At 43.7% G+C, this 23,093-nt stretch overlaps 1 protein-coding gene across 1 annotated transcript in view; it reads left to right on the forward strand.

Moving 5' to 3' along the window:
* The window catches only part of LOC101768278, a 31,062-nt gene extending 10,008 nt beyond the window's left edge, over nucleotides 1–21,054 (forward strand). The window contains exons 4-13 of the mRNA XM_012849087.1: nucleotides 8,584–8,676; nucleotides 8,761–8,886; nucleotides 9,435–9,497; nucleotides 9,714–10,068; nucleotides 18,445–18,459; nucleotides 18,547–18,587; nucleotides 18,739–18,802; nucleotides 18,907–18,996; nucleotides 19,366–19,465; nucleotides 20,862–21,054. Coding sequence (XP_012704541.1) covers nucleotides 8,584–8,676; nucleotides 8,761–8,886; nucleotides 9,435–9,497; nucleotides 9,714–10,068; nucleotides 18,445–18,459; nucleotides 18,547–18,587; nucleotides 18,739–18,802; nucleotides 18,907–18,996; nucleotides 19,366–19,465; nucleotides 20,862–21,054 — 1,140 coding nt within the window. The remainder of the gene's footprint in view (nucleotides 1–8,583; nucleotides 8,677–8,760; nucleotides 8,887–9,434; nucleotides 9,498–9,713; nucleotides 10,069–18,444; nucleotides 18,460–18,546; nucleotides 18,588–18,738; nucleotides 18,803–18,906; nucleotides 18,997–19,365; nucleotides 19,466–20,861) is intronic.
* The last annotated feature ends 2,039 nt before the right edge of the window (nucleotides 21,055–23,093 follow it).

Consider the following 23,093-nt stretch of genomic DNA (forward strand, 5'->3'; position numbering starts at 1 on the left):
CCGTAGCTAGGCCCATCTGCTTGTGCTGCGTCCGGGGGGGTCTCGTGCGACGATAGCACGAGTCGCTCACGTGCATGGCAACTAACAGAACACTCCCAAATGGATCCCTTCCTCGGAGGACATGATGCAGATTAATGTTGATGCATGGGGCGGTCTCTCGGTTGGCAAGCAAGGGAGCAGTTGGGGCGATTTGCAGGGATCAACAAAGAAATTTTGTCGCTGCCAGTGCTGTAGTGTGGGATGACCTTACTGATCCTACTACTCTCGAAGCTCTGGCCTGTAATGAAGCTATGTGCTTAGTAGAAGACTGCAGCTTGAAAAAGTTCAGTGTGGCCTCAGATTGCTTGGAGGTAATCAATAATATAAGAGGGAAATCAAAGTGCAAGTATGTGGTAATCGTTGAGGAGATTTTATCCAGACGAAGCAACTTCAACCATGTGGAGTTTTGTCACGAAGGCAGGAAGTGTAATACTGATGCTCATAACTTAGCTAAGCTAGCTTCACAAGTAGAGAACTGGCCTTTAGTTCTGGTTGGTAGGGTGCATATCTCCCGAAAATCCATCCGGAATAAACCAACCGGGACAAAAGGGGGGTCTTTAGTCCTGGGTCTTTCAACCGGGAGTAAAGGTCACCCTTTAGTTCCTAACCGGGACTAAAGGGCCTGCCACGCTAGGCGCGGGACAGGCCCTTTACTCCTGGTTGGTAAAAGCAACCGTAACTAAATGGCCCCCTGCATGGCGCCTGAAATTTCCATGCATCACGTACGTAGTACCGCGGCCCTTTTGTTAACCTTTAGTTGAGACTTTTTTTTATAATGAAATCAACTAGTATTTAAATGAATGAAATTTGTAATTATACAATTACTATATATATACACAATTCAACTAGTACAAATCGATCTTAATTAGCGCGTATTATACATACAAATAAATCAAACTATATATCTACAATCTTTCCATCGAGGTGTTGCTCTGAGCATCTAATTGTCGTCCATCGTAATAAAATTCTCCTTTTAGATTTACCACCTCGTCCATTAGGAATCCAATGAGACCTTCACATATTGCCGCTACTCTTTCTTCCTTCAAGAGTCCTTGTTGAATATTTAACATCTATAATTTGGAAATTTGTGAATGTTACACGAACAATTAAATATAAGGAGCTAGAAAATAATTAATTAGTAATAGTTTTATTTTACGTACTTTAAAGTTGTGCGGCGTCATCTTTAGTCCCTTGGATCCCATAAAACTGTGCATGTGCTCACAGATGTAGTAGCCACGTAGATTATTCCCGGGTTCCTGTCTTAAGCACTTCAGTGCGGAAAAAAATAAGTTATGAAATATTCGTGTTATACAATGTAATAAATGTGCAGGCTTCATACGTACCAGGAAGTCTGTGTTCCATGTAAGTTTTTCTTTGAATGGACCTTTATTCGGGACCGCCCCACAACGCACCCTGAACGAGGCTGGCGGAAACCTTTTCTCTAAATCGGCTCTAACCTTGTCACTTTCCTTTTTTACGAAGCTAATGATTAACCGAAGTTAACTAGTGCGAAGATGCCCATTCTGTGATTTTGCAAGCGAAGATTCCCGAAGTTGAAGCCCTCACGGAACTCCTGGCAACTTGACTTCGGGAAGGTTCTGTGACCAAAGCCCGAGGTTAGCTGACTTCGACCGAAGAAGGTGGAAAGCATACGGAAGCTTGCTCAACCCCAACGAAGCTTAGGAATGGGGAAGGAAGTAATCAAGACAGCCCTGGGACCACATTACTATGGGGCAGATCTGTAATAAGAATCTTGGAGAGGGTTAGAAATGTAATCTCACTGTGAAAGCGACATTTTGAGTAGGGGTCAAGTTACTATCCAGTACGGAATATACTTAGGATGTAGTTGTTGAGTGTGGGTATAACGGGAATGCGGAAATGGAACTTTATGGCCCTATAAAGGGAGGTGAACCGTCCCCCCTGAAACAGTCATTATTCATTGATAGGATAGCTACTGAAACACTTGCTTGAGCAGCAATTGCCTTCGTGTATTAAAACACCCCAACTGTTGTTTGGTCGAGTCCCAACAACCTTTGTGTGTCCTTATGAATTGTTTCCATGCGCTTCGGATTAGAATAATGAATGATATAGTGTAACATGGATAAAATTTAGGAAACAAACTTTTGCATAGAGATAAAGGTCCAGAATTATTACAAGCCTAGCATGTCTTGCATGTCTTGGTACTCCACCGGATCTTTCCTCAACGAATCGAAGACAATGACGTGGCTTCTTTCAGGCTCAATTATAATAAGGATCCAGTGGAAGCTGCGTATGTAAAATGTTCATGCATATTAGAGCTAACTAACATTAATCAGGTAAGGAAAAAGACAATGAAAGTAGACGGTATACACACACTTACTTGAAGTTGTATGGAAGTAGTATGAAATCCTCCTTGAATGTTTGTTTGTCTAGGAAATTGTATACTTCCACCAAGGTTTTTTCTGACGATAATTGTATATGTTTTTGGTTAACTAAGGATGGATCCATGAAGCCAATATGTAGGTACGCCTCTCGTCGGCACGTCTGAATTAGCATCCTACATAAAATGAAAGACGAAGTTAGTACGGTGACGCACGCAAAAAAATACTGATATGAGCAAAAATTTACATGTAGAGATAAACAGACACTTACAGAACCCAAGCGTTGATCAGAGAGACGTCCAGGGCATCATGATGGTACACTTCGTATATATCCTTGAAGTCTAGCCATAGAACTTTCTCACCTTCGCCGTAAAAATCTATCGATTTTACCTTAAGGCCGAATATCTCCCTCGAGTCGGTGGACACCATCATGTACCATTGATGGAATTCGTACATCTTTGTTGATAGCTTCCGTACCAACGAAGGCCTTACCAGAGGTTTGCCTAGCTCATAAGTCCATCTCGGCTCAGGGAGCGGTGCAATTAGCGTCTCAACTTGCCCTAAACATTCATCAAGTCCCAGACCTGTTTCTTGCATGAATTTCAATACTTCTCCTTGTTGATCCAAGGGCATTGCTTCTACCCTTTAAGCGTCTTTTTTTGATAAATGCTCGAGGTCGGGGACAGCACCACTGGAAGATGACTTCCCTTTCCTTTTGTCCCTTTCATCAGCCTTTACTAAAGCCCGTTCATAGTTTGATAAGAGTGGTATCCTTTTCTTGGCTCCTTCTTCCATCTTGATAAAAAAGTTTAAATCTCTTCGATTTACTGGCGGTGGCTCCATCTCCCTTGCTTTTTTTTCTTCGGCTTGTTTCTTGAACCACTCACTGGCCTCTCGTTGGATTTCTACCCACTGTTCCGCATGAGTCATTGCCTCCCAGCGTTCCTTACGAGTCACTTCAGGATCCTTTGTTTTCTTCTTTCTCTGCCTTTGCTTGGGAGGCGGTGCTCGTGACTTCTTTAGTGGTGCTGCAGGTTCCTTCATCGGGGCTGCTCTTGGTCCCGGCGACGGTGATCGGGGAGGGGTGTTGTTATTATCGTCGTCGCTCCCACCACCAGGATGTGGTGGAGATGGAGACCTTGATATAGCAGGTTGTGCAGGAGATGACAGTCTCGAGCTATGAGGAGAAGGTCGCTGCTAGGATCTACGAGGAGCGGTCTTGAGCTCTGAGGAGATGGCTCCGTGCTAGGAATGATTATGTAGCATTTTCGCCATAGAATGATCCCATGAAGCCATTCTGCCAGTGTCCTTTCCCCGTCGCCTCCCGGGAGGTCGATCTCTAGACCTTCATATTGGCTATCAACAATTTGCTCTATGCGGACGCTAGCGTAGCCAGGTGGAATCTCCATGCCATGACTGCTCTGCCCTGCCAGGGTTGGTAACGCACTCCCGTATGCTACCTGTACATATAGCAGAAGTAAACAAGTTATTAAACTCCGATCACGAGGCGTGGATCAATTGACAAGATTGCATAAATATTATGTATAAGTATACCTTAACAGTGAGGTTGCCGACCGGTGCATGCAACTCACATGTGGTGCGTTGCGTGATGGCATCCACGGGGATCCGTTGCTCCTCCATGGGTAACCTGGGCGTTTGCGCATCGGGGACCCTGTAGAAGCACAACTACTCAAGAGGCGTTGAGAAGGGCTGGCGTAGTTTGGATTCGGCAATGCTCCAGATTGAGCCAACTTCGCAACTGCGTGGGCCACTCGACGATTGATTTCCTCCAACATTCTTTCTTCTTGTGCCTGCACTTTGGATTCTAGCATCTGCCGCCAGCTCTCCTCGATCTATTCCTTTCTTCGCTTGCGGCTTCTGTAAGATGCGTTGTCGCCTCGGAAAGCAAACTTCCACGGAATGACCCCGAACCCTCGGCAACGTCCTGGGTGCTCGGGATTACCGAGGGCCAATGTGAGCTCATCATTCTCTCGGTCCACCTTCAACCTCCCAGCCTTAGAATCTTCAATGTTCTTCATAAGACGTTCGGCCTTCTCACGTATTGTGTCATTGAATATCAACGTCCCATCCTCTTGGCTTAGGGAGCCTCCATGAGCGTAATACCCATTTTTTGATCATTCAGGCCATTCAATAGTTGCAGGTACGATTCCCCATTCGATCAGATCTTGTTCCATCTTCCTCCATTTGGGAATTACTGTGCCATAACCACCTCGCCCTAGATGATGATGGTACCCCTTCTAACTAGCATTTGTAGTGTTGGTCAGGATCTTTTTCACACCGTCTTCACTCCTCTTATATTCAACAAATGCCTCCCAGTGGTCCCTGAACTTTGGCCACACATTGAAGTATGGAGTTCGGCCCTTCTTAATGTAGTTGGCATCCATCATCTTCTTGAATTTCTGGAATTATGTAGCCATCTTCTTCAGTGCATCCTTTTCAATATATCCTTCGGGGAATGTGAAATGTCTCTTGACATCTTCCGACAGCATATTCTTTTGTCTCCGGGAGCGCGTACGGATTAGTGCTTCTGCCCTTCCATTCTCTGATGCTGATAGGCACGTTGTCCCTTACGATTGCCCTGATCTGACTCACGTACTTCTTTGCTACTTTCTCGGGAGCAATTGGCCTGCCCTCTTCTATTACTTCCATGATGACAAGTCTCCCTTCCATCACCTTTGTACGACCTCGGGTCTTCTGCCCTTGCGTCGATCCAGAGGGTTAACAGTTCAAGATTCGTTAATTAGTACGTAGTAGTAATGGTAGCGTGAAACAATACAATTTATATATACCTCGCCGGAACCTTCCGCCACGGCAAGGTGTTGCTGGGCTCATGCACTTCATTCCCATCGGCGGACATGTTGAGGAACATGTCCACATGGGTGCCCTCTTCATCGGTGTACGATATTGGAAGGTTGTCGCCACTACCATCACCAGCGATTATCTGCTCCATGAGATACCTTGCGGTCTCGTTGTCTGCCATTTCAACTACAGATAGAAACATACATGGAATCATACATGACAGTCGTAGAAATCGCCTTAGTTATGTGTACGTAAGGGTATATACATGAAATCATAAAATAACATGAATCCCACGGAGTCCGAAATGTTTATACAAATTTCAACAAATTAGTAGTACTTTGTACGAATTTCTACCAAATTTCTACTAATTTATACATATTTATTGGAATTTCTAGCAAATTACTACTAATTTCTTCTAATTTTACAATAACATGAATCCCACAAAGTCTGGAATGTTTATACAAATTTCAACAAATTAGTAGTACTTTGTAAGAATTTCTACCAAATTTCTACTAATTTATACATGTTTATTGGAATTTCTAGTAAATTACTACTAATTCCTACTAATTTGAATGAATTTCTACAAAATTTCTAACTAATTCCTACTAATTCCTACTAATTTGATTTTCTAACTAATATACAAATATCTATTGATTTTCTAACTAATTTTCTAATTTCTATTTATTTTTCTAACTAAAAAACAAAAAGGCCCTTGCGTCAGCAAGAGCACTTCGTTCCCGGCGCTAGTGCCGCGGACCTCGCGCGGTCGACGGTGCCTAGGTTGGGCGACGAGGTGGCCGGGTCGGTGGGACGGCGACGGCCGGGGCGGCAGGATGGCGGAGGCGAGGACGGAGCGAGGTGGCTGCGGCAACGACTAATTTCTAACCTAGGCGGAGCCCTTCGTAATGGCACCCGGGACTAACTAAGTACTACTAATTACTACTAATTTCTACTAATTTGATTTTTTAACTAATATACAAATATCTATTGATTTTCTAACTAATCTACTAATTTCTATTCATTTTCTAACTAAAAAATAAAAAAGGCCCTTGTTGACGGAAGCTAGTGGGCTTGCGTCAGCAAGAGCCCTTTGTTCCTAGCTCCAGTGCCGGCGGACCTCGCGTGGTCGATGGTGGCCTGGGCGACGAGGTGGCCAGGGCGGCGGGACGGCGACGGCTAGGACGGAGCGAAGCAACGCCGGGCGGAGGCGGTCGGCGACGAGGGACGACGGAGGCGGCGCGCGTGACAGAGGTGGCGACGAGGAGGCCCCACGATGGACGAGGGCGCATCGGCGACAGAGGAGGTGGTGTTGACGGAGGCGGCGACGAGGCCCCACGATGGAGGCGGCCGGCGGCGACGAGGTCGAGGCCGGGGGCACGACGGAGGAGGATCGAGGCGGGCCGGGCGATGGAGGAGGAGGCGGTCCGGGCGCGGGCGAGGCGGTTGGGCGGCAGGACGACGATGGCTGGGGCAATGGGGGACGACGACGGTGGCGGCCGACGAGGGAGGCGGACGGGCGACGATGGAGCAGGCGAGAGGGCGCAGGATCTTGGCGAAAATTTGGCTAAGTGTAACTGGCATGGGGGGTAGAAGAGGCTACAGTGCCTTTTATCCCCCCTTTTTATCCCGATTCGTAATGGCACCCGGGACTAAAGGCCCTTTTGTCCTGGGTCCCATCACCAACCGGGATAAAAGCCCCCTCCTTTTATCCCGGTTGGTAACTGTAACCAGGATAAAAGGGTACGTCCCCCCGGCGGGAATGGAAACCTACCCTTTTCTCCTGGGTGCCAACACCAACCGGGACAAAGGCTCCCCCCCTTTTATCCCGGTTGCTAACTGTAACGGGGATAAAAGAGTACGTCCCAAGCGGGAATCGAAAACTACCCTTTTATCCCGGTTGCAGTTGTCAACCGGGATAAAAGGGGGGCCTTTTCTCCCGGTTTCAATTGGCACCTGGGATAAAAGGGCCTTTTCCCACGCTTTCATCTCCCGTCTGGATTTTATTTATGTTTTCACTGCATTTCAGGATGCAAATATAAAAAACTTCACATATTTTGTACATGCAAAAATATATTTAATTAGCGAGTATATTGACAATAAGTGTGATTTAGTCATTAATTCTATACTAGTTTGTTTAGCCTCTAAAATAATTATTTTACTGCATCGCTGTGATCAAGAAATTATTCAATTAAAAAATTTCAACGCGCAAAAAAATCCATGTATGTATGTGGTTAACATTGTTCATGTTTATCTAATAAATCTTCACCTAACAAATTTAAGAACACATGAAATCATACATAGGGTAAATTAAAAATTGTATCAAGTACTACACAAAGGTCATGTAAATTTAGCGCATTACAATCACTAGTAGAAATATTTTCATCAATGACGATTAGGTAGTGACGGTTGCAAATTTCGTCACAGAATGGTAGCATTCTATGACGAAAGTTGTAGGATCGTCACTAGTCAGTGGTGACGGAGCTTTGCCGCGAAGAATAATGACGAAACTGGAATAATCGTCATATAATAACAAAAGTAAATCGTCATTGATTTGTTGGGTCGTGTACCACCCGAAGGACATGGCTCAATGGAGCCAGCAGCGAGTCCCACCTGGAGGACGTGGCGAAGCAGACCCACTAGTGGGTCCCAACTTTGAGGATGTGGCATTGTGGACCCACCAGCGGGTCCCACATGGAGGAGTGGCCATGTGGTCCCACCAGCGGGCCGTGGCGGTGTACACGTGGCGCCGTAGGCCCACGCCCTTGGTCCCAACTTTGAGGATGTGGCATTGTGGTCCCACCAGCGGGTCCCACATGGAGGAGTGGCCATGTGGTCCCACCAGCGGGCCGTGGCGGTGTACACGTGGCGCCGTAGGCCCACGCCCTTGGTCCACTAGCAGTCTGCCCCCTCCCTTGCAAAAAAATGACTCAAGGGGCCAAGGGGGATCGAACCCGAGACCTGATGCTAGAAAGGGAGGAGCCTTACCGCTGGAGCTCTCGACACTTTGTGTCCATGATGTACACGTTTTTCCTTTTGTAGGTATAAAAAGTTATTTTGGAATATTTTTTATCGATGGGCCTGATGGGCCCTGTACACGATCGTGTATACGTCCGTGGCTACTGGGCGATCATACGTCCGTGATGTCTGATCGCGACGACGTCCGTAGGGCGCAGCAGCGGCGGCGCCCGTGGGATAGAGCAGCGGCGACGGCCGTGGGATAGAGCAGCGGCGACGCCGGCGATCGTTGGTTGGGTGGAGGAGCATGGTATATTTTATTCTTGTCAATTATCATTTCTCAGTCAGTTTCCAAATTATCTTCTCAATGTTAACCAATGATCTCATCTGACATTTAATTCTCTTATAGGAAACAAGTGAAAAGAACAAGCTGAATCGTGGTAAAGTCAAGTATCATCAGACTACGGGTTCTCGCAGCTATGTGGCACACTTACATGCATATGTAAGTATTTGATTATCTACATAAGACTGACTTTGTATCATAAGACTGATGACACTTTGTTGCAATTGATTCTCTGTGAAACAGAAGCATCAGAGGAACAATGCAGAACCTAGCACAGATACCCATGAAGAACTTGATGTGGTGGAGGCCTTCACTTCCTGCCATACCAGCTCCAAACATGGTCTTAGTGAACCAGCAAGAGAAGTAGTTGTAAGTCTCTGCATCTGTATCCATGCATGTTAGTTGATGATTACAAAAATAAAGTTGTAAAATCACCTTTAGCTCCATCACTAGACCCACCCTGCTAGGATTATTGATTACAAAAATATAGTTGAGATGGTCATGTACAAGTAAAAACAAGTATCCATGCATGTTAGTTGATGATAATAAGAGAGAATGGCTGCAATTGGTTATCCAGATTGATTATATGTAGTTTGAAACTGTATCTAGATTGATTAGAGAATGAATTGTTCAAAAGTTTGACAACACTAGAGTAATCCACATTGATACTTCTCTGATGTCACAATCAATTTGGCTTGTATTATTCATAGATGCCACAATCTTCAGATTTACACTGCAAGTACAAGCATATGCATATACCAGGTTACAATTTTTAGATTTTTACTGCAAGGGTTCTGACTTTAATACTACATGCTACATTGCTATCTGAATTTCCAAATAAAATTAGCACTGCTATCTAAATCTTAAGGATGTCTAGTCTACATCATCACTTTGAATTTTACACTAAAATATTTAAGCTTAGTGATGCTGCAGCCTTAGCAATTGGAAACAAGCATGCTGATCAGGCTGATCATGTTCTGGTAACAGTACAATAGAATCATTGCATTTCATTGGATTGGCTTGTGGTGCTGATCTGCTACTGAAATAGGGACATATTTTTGTCCTTTATGCTATATTTTATTCTACCTCTAGTACACATCTTGCTGTTTTTATTTTATAAAATACATCTTGACTTATATTTCCTCCTCAGATTAATGCAATAATTATCAACTAATGATGGATCATTGTTGTTTTAGACTAATATGGAAGCTTTGAGGGCACAACCTGTGGCTGAAGGTGAGACAAGAGTATCAAGTGTGCAGGTTGTGTCCCAGGTGCTCCCCAAGAACAGCTCAAACAGTTTCCTGAAGAGTGTTGGCATCAAACCAGTGGGAACCTCCCAAGCATCATCATCATCAAATGAAATCGAGCTACGGGAACAACTAGCAGCTGAAGCTAAGGCTGCTGTACAAGATGAACTCGAGGATCTCAAGAAGAGAAGTGAAGAAGCTGAGGAGAAGCTGGCGAGGACAGAAAGAGAGCTGGAGGAGATGAAGAAGCTGACTGAGATTAACACCAAGGCAATGGAGGAGAACAATGCGCTGCTCAAGCGTATCTTGTCCCTCAACAATGCTTCTTCGACATGAGCGCTGCTGGTGGTTGCCAAGACCACAAACTGTAGCTTCTAGTTGTTGGCAAGCTGGTGCTCCTGATGGATATGCAATCCTTATGTGCTGGTGGTGAAATAAGTTTGGTGAACTGAGTTGTTGGCAAGCTGATGCTTCTAGTTTCCTGCTGGTGGTTGGTCATTTTGTTTAGCACTTAAGTTGGTAGTGATGAAATCCATGGTATGTGATATGTTTGTACTGTTGGTGAACTAAGTTTGGTGAACTGAGTTTGTTGAATTGAGTTTAGTTGCTGATGAACTGAGTTTAGTAGTCTTGATTAAGTTGTATGGTAATTGGAATACTGGATCTGTTAGCTGCTGGTGATGTCTATATTATTTGTATTTTCTAATGAAATCAGACTGACCATCTGAGCAGAAATGTTGTCTTTGTGACGATTGTATATTTTGTTCTGTGATGACTTCATATGCTGTTCTGTGACGAAAATGAGAAGCTACAACAGCGCGACACGTTGAATAATCACAGGATGCCACGTGGCCCCCACAACAAGTGACACGTGGACATTCTATCCACTGGCCACGTCATCCACCAAGTGACAACCGCGTCAGCTGCCACGGCAAGCGACACGTGCCAGTAGACTCAGCGACACGTGTCAGTCCAGTCATCAGCCACGTCACTGCCACGTGGTGGGACACGTCAGCTGCCAGCGTAGCAAACGCCGTTTGGCAGCCTAACAGAGCGGTATGTTATGACGAAAACAGGGAACATCGGCGACGAAAACCTTTCGTCATAGAATGAAATCCTTTCTGTGATGATGCACGTTTCGTCATTGATTGAAAACACATCTGTGACGAAAAATGGACGTTTCGTCACCATACGTAATCAATGACGCTCATTCCATGACGAAACTGTTTTCGTCACCACTTCATCACAGAAAGTAGTCGGTGACGATTGTGTAGTCTTCGGTGACGAAAGGGGAGCGTCATTGATGACCACTTCCCTAGTAGTTAATACAACGTTGTAAAATTTGTTCTTCACGAAAGTTCCTTGATCATGATCGTGTCATAAGTACGGAACCTCTTCTTTGGATAGCAGGATGCTTGGATCAACTTCAACTGCGAATGGAGGCATGCCATCAAACTGATCATAATCATCTGATTGGTCTGTTTTATCCTCGACTCCCACGATTTTTCTTTTACCTGGAAGAACTATGTGGCACTTTGGCTCCCATGTCTCTTCTGGATTTCTCTTGGGTTTGCTACACATGTCCTTCACATAGAACACCTGATGCACATCATTGGCAAGTACGAATGGGTCATCACTGTATCCAGTCTTGCTTAGATCTACTATTGTCATTCCGTACTGATCTTTGGTTACGGCAGTTAGCTTCACCCAATTGCAAAGAAATAGAGGGACGTACAACGGTCCGTATTCGAGTTTCCATATCTCCTTATGAAACCATAATACGACTCCTTGCTATTATTTCTATCTATGGCATCTATGCGGATACCACTATTCTGGTTCGTGCTTTTCGAGTCCTAGGCTCTCATGTAAAATGTATAACCATTTATCTCATAGCCTTGGAATCTCAAAGTTACCCATAAGTTGTTGGCGCAACTAGGAGGGAAAAGTTTCCATGTGATGATGTGTAAGCCAAGCATCGGATTTGGTTGGGTTTTTGAAAACTACCATCTGCCTATGCTGCTCGATATACACAGACACAAAGGATGACTGTTGTAGAATAGTGTAGTGTACCTTGTCGAACAAATCAGTATCATTGCTCAAACTTGATTTTCTTCCAAGGGTGCCCATTCCCCGAAGCCTCCCCTCGTGGCGTGAAGTTGGAACCCTAATTGAATCAATTGAATCAATAAAATCAACACAAAACTCGATCACCTCCTCTGTTCTATATCTATTTAGCTTCATATGTTGTGGACAGTAATTCATTATTCTCGGGAAGAATCTTCTTGACAATGTTCAACATCCCCTGAAATGTCTTATCGAACACACCATTTTTTGCCTTCCATTGCACAAATTCTAGTGTCGTACCTAGTTTTTTATGGCCCTACTGGCAATCTGGGTACAATAATTTTTGGTGATCATCTATCATGCGCTGCAACTTTGCTGCTTCCTTCTCAGTTTCGCAATCCCTATGTGCATCTCGTAGCACCTTACCAAGGTCACCAGTAGGGCCATTTTCTACAAACTTATCTTCATCAGCCTCGCCCATTGTAGTATCTGCAAAAGCTTGGCCTGCAACCCAGTCCAGAATGCTATCATCTTCCTCCTCCTCCTCGCCATCTTCCATTACAACCCCTCGTTCACCGTGCTTAATCCAAACTAAATAGTGATGTATGAAACCGTATCTAAACAAGTGGCTGTGAATAGTCCCCCAGAAATCCTTTGAATAGTCCTTCTTGTTATTGCATTGGAAGCATGGACAACATATGAACCCATTCTCTAGCTTGTTTGCTTTGGCCACTTCGAGAAAATAATGCAAGCCATCAATAAACACCTTGCTCCACCTGTCTGCATTATACATCTATTGCCGGTCCATCTGCATCGTATTACGCATGAAAATGGATTACACTTGACAATGGATTACGCGTGAAAATTGATTACACTTGAAAATAGATTACGCGTGAAAATTGATTACATTTGAAAATGGATTACGCTTGATAATTGATTACACTTGAAAATGGATTCACGATTGAAAGCATGTCAAACGTTGTAGTGCAAATAATGCTGAAAGTTTAGATATAGATACAAATACACATTTTTAAATTAAAGATCCAAACAACATGATATAATACAACAAGCCATCCACTGATTACTATCTAGGAGGACTTTAAGCATCCTTGAGCGGTGAAGACGAAGGTTCCGCTGACCCAGCCTCATCCTATGGTTTATTTGTGCCGCCTGAAACGGTAGTACTAAGTGGATGTGAAACACTCGAGACTGAGGGTGGAGCATAACGACCACCAAAAGGAGGTTCCTGACCCGCGGCAACAACTTCTTCATGACAAATCTGCAAATAACGAAGCATTGCTTTTTCCAACACGCTCATTTTCTTCAGCTTATGCTGAGGGCCAACTATGATTTTCCCCTTGCCGAAAGAGGAACGACGATCGCCCCCACCATCGCCACTTCCTCCAGTAGCAGAAGCTATGTATGTACAAAAATTCTTACCTTAGCACTGCAGAAGTTGTTGAACTTGAAGACCGTGATCATCTCGCGAGCATGTCCTCAACTGGGTGGCACCGCACTTCGTCATGAAAGAGATTCGATGCTACGGAAAATGGGACACGGTCACGATGTCCGTATCCACTCTTTCTCGTAGAATCGAACCTCCTTCTTGACATACGTTGCTGCTCGGCGGAGAACATCATCACAGAGATGAACACGGTATGCAAGTTCAACAAGTATGGATTTGAAAATCATATTGAATTTGATAAGTTCAACAAGTAGCAGAAGCCATCTATGTACAAAAATTCTTACCTTAGCACTGTAGAAGTTGTTGAACTTGAAGATCGTGATCATCTTGCGAGCATGTTCTCAACTGGGTGGCACCGCACTTCGTCATGAAAGAGATTCGATTCTACGGAAAAGGGGACACGGTCACGATGTCCGTATCCGCTCTTTCTCGTAGAATCGAACCTCCTTCTTGACATACGTTGCTGCTCGGCGGAGAACATCCTCTCCGAGATGAACACGGTATGCAAGTTCAACAAGTATGGATTTGAAAAACCTTATTGAATTTGATAAGATAAACCGTCTAGACAAGGTAGCATCATTCTTAAACCACTGTAAGAATACATACTATATATGACACATCAATCTCCCTCACATTCTAGCTCAAAATAACTCTCCATTTTCTACTTCATCACATTCTAGCAAATAATCTTTCCATCTCCAAAACATAAATCAAAGCATAACACAAGGATGAAGTAGCAAACCTTCACAACACTTGTGTTGGCTGAGTGAAATTTCCACGAAAATAAGGGAAAAAAAATTCGAGCAGCACCTCCCTTGCTTCGGCACCACCGGAGAGTAGGTGAAGCTCAGCTCTGTGTCTATGTGGTAGACTGGCTCGGGCTGGAGGAGGAAGAAAGACCTCTATCTTGGTATATAATGGGGATGAGTTTTTATCCCGGTTAAAAACTCCAACTGAGACAAAAAGGAACACTTTTTATCCCGGTTGAAAGTTTGTCCCTTTTGTCCCGGTTGGAGGCTCCAACCGGGATTAAACCTTTTGTCCCGGGTGGAGGCTTCAACCAGGACAAAATGTCCACCCTTTTATCCCGGTTGGAGCTTCCAACCAGGACAAAAGAGTCACGCCACCGGCGCCCAGGAACTAGTCGTTGCAACCGGGACTAAAGGGGGGCCTTTAGTCCTGGTTGCAAATACCAACCGGGAGTAAATCTCCCCTCCATTTTCTCCTACCGTGACGCACCCCTTTTGTCCTGGGCTAACTTTAAACGGGATAAAAGGGGGCGCATCGAAAGTCAGTTCTTTGTGCTTGTTCTTTGAGTCCAGGGCGTCATGTATGGATGCTTGAGCCTCCATGTATTATTGATGTACAAGCTAACTGTTTGGAGTAAAGAATATTATTTCCTGCCTTTTCTCAAAGAAAAAAACAGCTACGGCAGCGTGTGGCACGAGCTGGCCGCAAAAAATTCGCTGCAGGTGGCTGGCTGCAGCCAGCCTTACCAAATAGGCTGTTACACTCTTCTAGCACAGAAGGTACTTAAGTCCTTGAATATTGTTAACAGTCAACGCCTCCTCAAAAAGCTACTTCAATTCTTAATTTCAAAGTTTTAGATAACGGAATAATCAGTCAGTAAAACCGGTAGTGTTAACTTGTCCATATTACAGGAAGAAAAATTGGTGCACTTATCAAACAAGGCAGTTGCTGAGTCGAGCAACTTGAACCGGTTTCTTCTCCCTGAATGGCCAACAAATCATCTTCACATCTCAGGATATAACCAAAGGGTAACCGAGGAATGGTGGTAACTAGCCTCATATGTTAGAAAATGAATTGCAGTAGCTAGGTCGACAATAAAAATAAAATATTACAATCATAGCTTAAGATTAACATATTGCACGCTATAGTTTCTTCATGTAGCTGCCATCACTGTTTGGACCAGTCAGCTCTTGGAAACCAGAACACCTGTACAGATCTACATGGAAGAGGATGGATGAGATATCCTATTAACTCCTGATATCCAGCCAAGCACAAAAAGTTTTGAGGTACCACATTAGAAACTAGAGCTTAAGTTCTTGAATACTTGTAGAACAAAGCTTACCTCAGATTTTGTCATGATGAATTTGTTATTTGGGAGATATTCCTTGTGCAAGATTTGCTGCTTTTCTGCGGGCCTTCTGAACCTATCAATCTTGAGATTTTCTTAGCTTGATCACAAGATTGGCTTGCCAAATCACCACATACTTCGCCTCTAAGTCATCTGGAATGATGGTTCATCGAATGTGGATGCATTTGGAGGGCGAAATGAGCCACGCCGATCAACCTATGGGCCTTGGGCTGATCGGCCATCCCTCTTTTGGGCTTCGCTAGTGCTCGTCTTTCTCGCACATGCCCCTTGTGTTATCCAAAGTTCAAGTCCAAGTCCAGCTCGTACAAAAGTCGCATGTTATATCGTATTTCTTGCCATTTTGCAATATAGTCAAAAATACAACACATATGAAAATATAGGGTTATTTCACGGCCAAGTAGCAGGTTAGTATAAGATTTAGTCCAAAAACACCACTTAAATAACATTTAAAAAAGTAGCAATAACGAGCACCAACAATCCCCCATGCTTAAACCTTGCTCGCCCTCGAGCAAATCCTGGATACTTGCTTAATCAGGAAATCAGCATTGCCCTTCGATGTCATTCCTACACTCAGTTATACATAACAAGACACATTGCTCTTCTAAGTATTTAGCATTTAAAGTTCAAGTTATGACCGCCATTTTTCATCATGGAATATAGACTAGCAATAAAAAATATGCCACAAGTAAAATAAATGCAATGCTCTTGAACTCAAGTGAACTTCAGACCTTTACCTTATTCCATTGCGGAGAGTTTTTCAAAAAGATACAAATCCAACATAAGTGAGACTCTCTTGCAACAGTTCGCGGAAACACTCATCTCATCAAGTCATTCAAGTTTATACTAGATTATTTTCGACCTACTCTACTCATATATGAAAATGGAAGGCTTTTGTGGAGCTTGGTAGGTTAAAAAAATCCTAGCAAAATATTATATATGAAATATTGTTAAACCAAGAGAGGTCTATTGAAATTACTGAGACTTGTAAAAAAAGGCTATGAAAAAATAAGTGTTGGAGAGGGAGTGGGATTAGACATACACGTTTAGATAAGTGGACATGTGCAAGTAGCAAAATGATGATCCCAAGATATAGATGAAGTTCTCGTTATCGGATTGCACATGGTTGGAACAATGAGTATGATATCAATGGGCACGGGTAATCATAAAGTTTCAAGGATTGAGGATTATTTTATTTTTCTCTCGTTTTCTTTTTTCTACTTTTTTATTTCTTTCCTTTTCTTTTTCTTCTTTTTTTTCTTTTGCTCCTCGGACCTCGTCCAACACAATCAAATTGCACTTACTTTAGTAGTAGTTAGAGATATGATTGATGCACCAACTCCCCCATGCTTGAACATACTTGTCCTCGAGCATGAAAAGTGAAATCTAATAATCGCTAGAGTAAGTATGAAATCATTTAGAAATCTTCATGAAAGGTCTTGAATCTTCTCAGAGATGCTTCACGCCAAAAGTTAGAGCGAATAGGGGCAGCAACCCCCTAGGCCGATCGGCCTACCACCTTTGGATGTTCGTTTCTTATTAATTTTTTTCTATGAGCTTATAGTTGTTTTCTCTGACGATTTGCATTGGTTTGGCATAGAGAAATTCACTGGATCTTCATTGAAAATATTTCATACTCATATAATGGGTCGTGGTCAAGGAGGTGTCACAAAAAGATGATTTTTGTTTAGGGCGGATGCCTAGCGAAGTTTGTAAAATTTTCAGTGTAGAAACTCATAATGCATGAACAAAAAGGCTGGCAAGAAAAAAGTTTACATAAAGGAGATAGCTAGGTTCTAAGTCTCAAACCACAGAAATCAATCTTAATCCAACTCATACAGATATAAGTTTGCAATCTAAAGATTTCATCATGAAAGAATATTTAGATTTCATCATGAAAGAATATGCATGTATATAGGCTCTGGTAGGTAGAACTTTGTAAGAGATTCACAAATGTAGACAACATAAGAATTAAATTTTAAATAATACAAGTTATCAGGTCATCAGTAAACTTAAATCAAAGAGCATTATAAAGTATGTGGGTCTAGATTTAGTCATTTAACATCCAAAAATAAAAGAGCCGATATTTATATCAATTTAAGTTCATTAAATAGATAGCAATTAGTCAAGCCATATACAACATTGTATAGGTAAAAGCAAAAGGACAACTTTAATCATTTTTCTACAAGCAAGAGTGTACAAAAATTATATCATCGTGGTGAGCACAAAGTAATGGTGATTATGATTTATTGAAAACAAAAATAAAACTAGGTTGTCCTCCTAGTAGCCATATTATTAGCGGTAGAGTTATACAAATATTGCATCGAGCCTACGGTTGAAGGCTTATATATAGATGTACATGTAGCCTGCAGCCCGAGAGCCCGGCACGAAGCCCGTATTTTTAGCTCGGACCTAGCCCAGCCCGGCCCGTAACTCTTCAAACACAGGCTAGCCCGGCCCGCATACTCGTTCCGAGCATGGGCTGGTGCCTCAGCCCAACGGGCGGCATGACCCGACATGAAAGCGAACCGCCGGCCCGTCACGCGAACAGCCGACCAGCCCAGGCAGCCCACCAGTCCACCAACGGTTGGGAGGAGGGCATATATAAGCCCCCCGTGGCCGGCCACGCCCCTCTTCGCAAACCCTACCCCATTCTTCCCTCCGCCCACCGCCTCCTCACCTCGACTTCGACTCCTATGCTCCAGGCTACTCGCTTTCTCGGCTCCTCCCGTCCCGTCCTGCACCCGTAGTCCCACGTCCTGGCGACGGCTGATGGCAACCGGCGTGCTGCCTCCTTGCCTTGACTCCTCCACTCCTGGCTCACCTCCTCCGCGCATCCGCCTGACTGCCTCCCTAGCTCCCTGCCTCCCTGGTGCCTTGCCGGCTTGCCACCAGCACCGCCTCCTCGCCTCGACTCCTCTGCTCCCCGCTCCTTAACTCCTCCCGTCCCGCCTTCCTGGATCCGGATCTAGATCCTCCTAATCCTCTTCTTGTTCTCCTAATCTTGTTTCCGTCATCCTCTCTGGCTCTAGGCTGTGGCGTCACAGGTATGTAGATCCTCTTGATCCTTTTCTTGTTCTCCTGATGTAGATCTTCCTAATCGTGTTCTTGTTTTCCCAATCCTCTTCTTGCAGGTAACTGTCTTCTTCTCCTACTTCAGGCTCTGGCGTTGCAGGTAACTGTCTTCTTCTTCCTTGTTGTCCTCCTTATCCCCTTATTGTTCTCCTATTTTTCTTGCAGGTATTTTTCACCCATCGGGTGCCGCGTGCCATTGAGTGACGGAGTGGTTGAGGCCTGAGGGACACCTCGGCTGCTGCCTGCCATAGGAGGTCGTCGTGATAGACGAGAACTACACCATCAACGACGACCTAAGGGCCTGTGGCCTGCCAGGTAACTTCTTTCTGATCCTCTTCTTATTCTTATTCTCCTGATCATCTTCTTGTTCATCTTCTTATTCCTGTCTTCCTGATCCTCTTTTTGTTCTGTTCTACCAGGTGACGATGAAGACGACATGGCTGCCGGAGCCATGGCACTCTTCGATAGCTCTACTACTCTCATCAATGTGGATGCTGCCGATGCCGAAGGTACTGCCCCATCTTCTACCCCGACTACATCAATGGGCACCAGTGTCCGCAGGGGGAAGCGGCGATCTACTGCCTGGAATGACTAGAACGACTTTGAGGAGTTGTTCCAGGAAGGCGCCAACAGGAAGAAGGTAAGGTACGCTGCCAAGTGCCGTCATTGTTCTCACATTCTTACTGGCCGGTCTTGTGCTGGTGCTGGGCATTTGCTCCGACACCAGAAGATGTGCTTGGCTAAACAAAACCATTCTTCTCTTATTCAGTCACAACTGCAATTCCATTCTAATGGCTCAAATATTAATCGGGAATACAAGCCTGATCTTGCTCGCAAAGAATTCTGCCGGTTGATTGCTAGACTTGATCTACCCCTAGGCTTTGGTGAGACAGAGGCATTTGTGGAGTACATCCAGCGTGTTCATAACCCTCGTTTTGTTAAAGTTTCTAGACAGACCACTTCTAGAGATCTTACCAAGTACTTTGCCGAGTGTCGTGTTTCTCTTCTTGATACTTTGAAGTCTCATGTTTCCTCTGTGTGTCTTACTTCTGATATTTGGTATGCAATGCTAAGGAGGACTACCTTAATGTTGTTGCACATTTTGTTTCTACTGATTGGGAATTAGAGAAGAGAATCATTGCTCTTAGGTTGATTGATTGCTCCCATTTTGGTGTTAACATGCTGAGCGTACTGAACAAGTAGTTTCTGAGTTTGGTTTATAGGATAAAATTTTCTCTATCACACTTGACAATGCTTCTGCTAATACTTCTGCCATGTCCACACTTATTCCCAAATTTGTTGGCTATCTAGGTCCAGATCCTGAACCTCTTGATTCTGATTCTGATAAAGCACTTGTTGGTCTTTTGCATCAATGTTGTGCATGTCATATTATCAATCTCATAGTCAAGCCTGGTTTGAAGAGGATCAAGTCTTATCTTGAGGCTTTTAGGACTGCAATCTCTTTTTTGAACTCTTCTAATCAACGCATTGCAACTTTTTCCATAACTTCTGCATTGTCAAGGGGGTACGCCCTCGTAAGTTTGGTTTAGATATGGATGTGAGATGGAATTCTACATATCTCGTGCTCAAACATCTACTACCATATAAGACTGTCTTTTCTATCTTTATTTCTGCTCATTATGGTTTGCACAATGGCCAGCCACTTTTTACTGAAAGCCAGTGGGTAATTGCTGAGAAAATTTTGCTGTTCCTTGAAATATTTTATGATTCCACTGTTGCTTTATCTGGTGTTTACTATCCAACAAGTCCTTTATGTTGCATCATATTATTGAGATTGCTAGCCATTTGTATGGCCAAGATTCTGATCCATTGCTTAGAAATATTGTTGTTCCCATGAAGCTTAAGTTTCTCAAGTATTGGCAGAACATACCTCTGCTGTATTCCTTTGCATTTATTTTGGATCCTAGAGTCAAGGTGAGAGGTTTTCATAATGTTCTCCAACTTCTTTCTCAGACAGTTGGTGTTGATTACTCTTCTTATTTCACTGAGGTAAGAACTGAATTACATAAGTTGTTTAACAAGTATGAAAAAAAGTTTGGTGTAGTTAGGACGCAAAGGCCCCTCAACCTACAGCTGCTACTAGTAAGAAAAGAATAGCATGGGGTAAGATCTTTGGTGGTCCTGGTCCATCTGGTTCATGTGGTTCTCCTGTTCTTTCATCTACACCTCCTATATCTCCTACTTCTAAGTTGTCATCCTACTTGGACAGTGATATTATTACTTGCTATGACAATGACTTCAACATACTTAGTTGGTGGCATGAGCATAAGCTATCCTATCCTATCTTGTCCATACTTGCTAAAGATGTTATGTTTGTTCCAGTTTTCACTGTTTCTTCGGAATTTTGTTTTAGTCTAACTGGCAGGGTGATTGAGGAGTGGTGCCAACGGTTGTTGTCAAAGACGGTGGAGATGCTAACCTGCCTCAAGGATTGGGAGTTGGGAGATGCAAGCCCACAACATGATGTTGAGAAGGAGATCAATGAACTGGAGGAAACTTACAAAAGTCCCTACCCAGACCAAGATGAAGGCCAAGCTAATCAGTAAGTCCATTACTAACTCATCTTTTGTTCAATTGTTAAACATTTTCAATTGCTAACATTTATGTCGTTGTGCACCTCGAGGCCTACCCCAGGAGCAAGCTGAACTACTGGAGGGCTGGAGGATGAAGCTGAAGCCTATTGGACTTGGACTGTGGCCTGTTGGTGTTGGCTTGGCCAGTTGGGTGTTGTAGTTCTATACTTTTATGTCTATGTGTGAGTGTCTCAATGGCTGTAAACTGTAATGTTGAATTGAACTTGAGTCTTGAGCTAGCTGTACTCTTTTTCCCTTCCTAGGGTTTTCTCACAAGGGTGAGTTTTTACCTAGGAAGGTTTTTAATGAGGAAGCCAACACTTGATCACATAGATCAAGTGTTAACAACTCTAATAATTCCTTTATTATGAATTTCTGTGTGATTGTGTGCATGTGATGAATGTGTGATTGTTGATTAACCTTATATTTTTATTTTTGAATGTTTGATGAACTTGAAAATGTTAGATTGTGAATCAGTGTTTCACCCTTATTCGGTGAAGTCTTTTTCCTCTTGACGGGCTGTGGGCTGGCACGGCACGTAAAAATGGCCGGGCTCTTCGGGCCGGCCCGGCACGAAAAAGGCCTCATGGGCCCGTGCATGGGCCACCAGTGAGGCTCGTGGGCTGGCCCGACACGGCACGATGGGGTTGTCGTGATGGACTAGGCCCAGCACAAAAATGAACGGGCCATGTTGGGCCCAGGTCGGACCGGGCCAGGCGGCCTGAATGTACATCTATAGGCTTATATATAGGCATTTAGAAAGAGATGAAAAAGAGAAGGTGCAAGAGAAATTTACAGTTGCTTTGGTTCTTTGTAATGAAGTGTAGCGCAACATCCCCCATGTTAAGCACAATGCTTAAGCATCTTTTTGCGCCATGATCCTTGTACTCCATATAGCATTTTTACTTTTTATCCAACAAGTCCTCCCCCATGCTTAGCATTGTGCAAGGTATAAAAGAAGAAAATGAAGCATTCTAAGATCATTGAAATTCTTGTGCTCCATGTTCGGAGCTTGTCTTCATGCTTCTTCACTCTTGTCGCCTTTATTGTCCTTCATTCTCTTCTCTTTTTTTCTTTGATGAGGCCGCTTCACCATGCCTGCAAAACAATTCAAGTGCACATACTACCGCTGGGGTGACGGTCGGGAGTGGAAGCAATTGCCAACAAACCAACAACATCCCTAAGACTTTAACTTGTGGCATAGCTAATCTAGTAAAATAAAATTAAAGACCTAGTGAGTGTAAGTGTGAATGCATGAAGTTAGTAACATGAAAGGTGGGGACAAAACTTGATAGAGATTACACAAAGTTTCAAACACCATGTTTACTATTAGGTTGCTAAAATTCTTGGATCAAACACCATGTTAAAGCCATAGAATTCAAGGGCTCCAAAATTTTAGAAAACCAAACTTAACAAAAGTATGGATGTTGAAGAAATGCAAAATGCAAATGCAAGGAGTTAGCATAAACAAGTGTTAGCAAGGTTCGAAAAGACTTTCGATGTTGTTATGCAATTAATTGATTCAAAAAGAATTATTTCAAATGACAGAGCAAGACTAGCCATTTCATAAGAAGACAAGCATTGTCAACAATAAAATCATTAATCAAAAAGACCCAGTTCAACATGCTACATAGGCATCGGATCTAGGCGTTAGAGCCATGGAGCTCAAGTGCCATCACTCTCCTCCTTTCCATGGGTGCTGCATCGCGAGCTGGATTTGGATGGAGGAAGGAGCACGCTGTTGCTTGACAGCGCACCAATTGGCGAGGTGGGCGGCGGGGTAAAGAAGAAATCAATGTGGCAGCGGGGAGGAGTCGTCGTACTTACGCTTGGAGGAGTGGTGGTCGTTGCCTGGTCGGCCATGGTGGAGAACAAATGCCAATACCATGCTTTTGTACATCCAAACAAGAATTGAATTGTGCAGATTTCTAGATTCCAAAAGCCAATTTAATGGTCATCCAAACAACATAATTTGAATTGTTGTCTTTTTCAAAACCATGACTGATTTAGCT

The sequence above is a fragment of the Setaria italica genome, chromosome IX (assembly GCF_000263155.2).
Source record: "Setaria italica strain Yugu1 chromosome IX, Setaria_italica_v2.0, whole genome shotgun sequence".
Classification (NCBI taxonomy): domain Eukaryota; kingdom Viridiplantae; phylum Streptophyta; class Magnoliopsida; order Poales; family Poaceae; genus Setaria; species Setaria italica.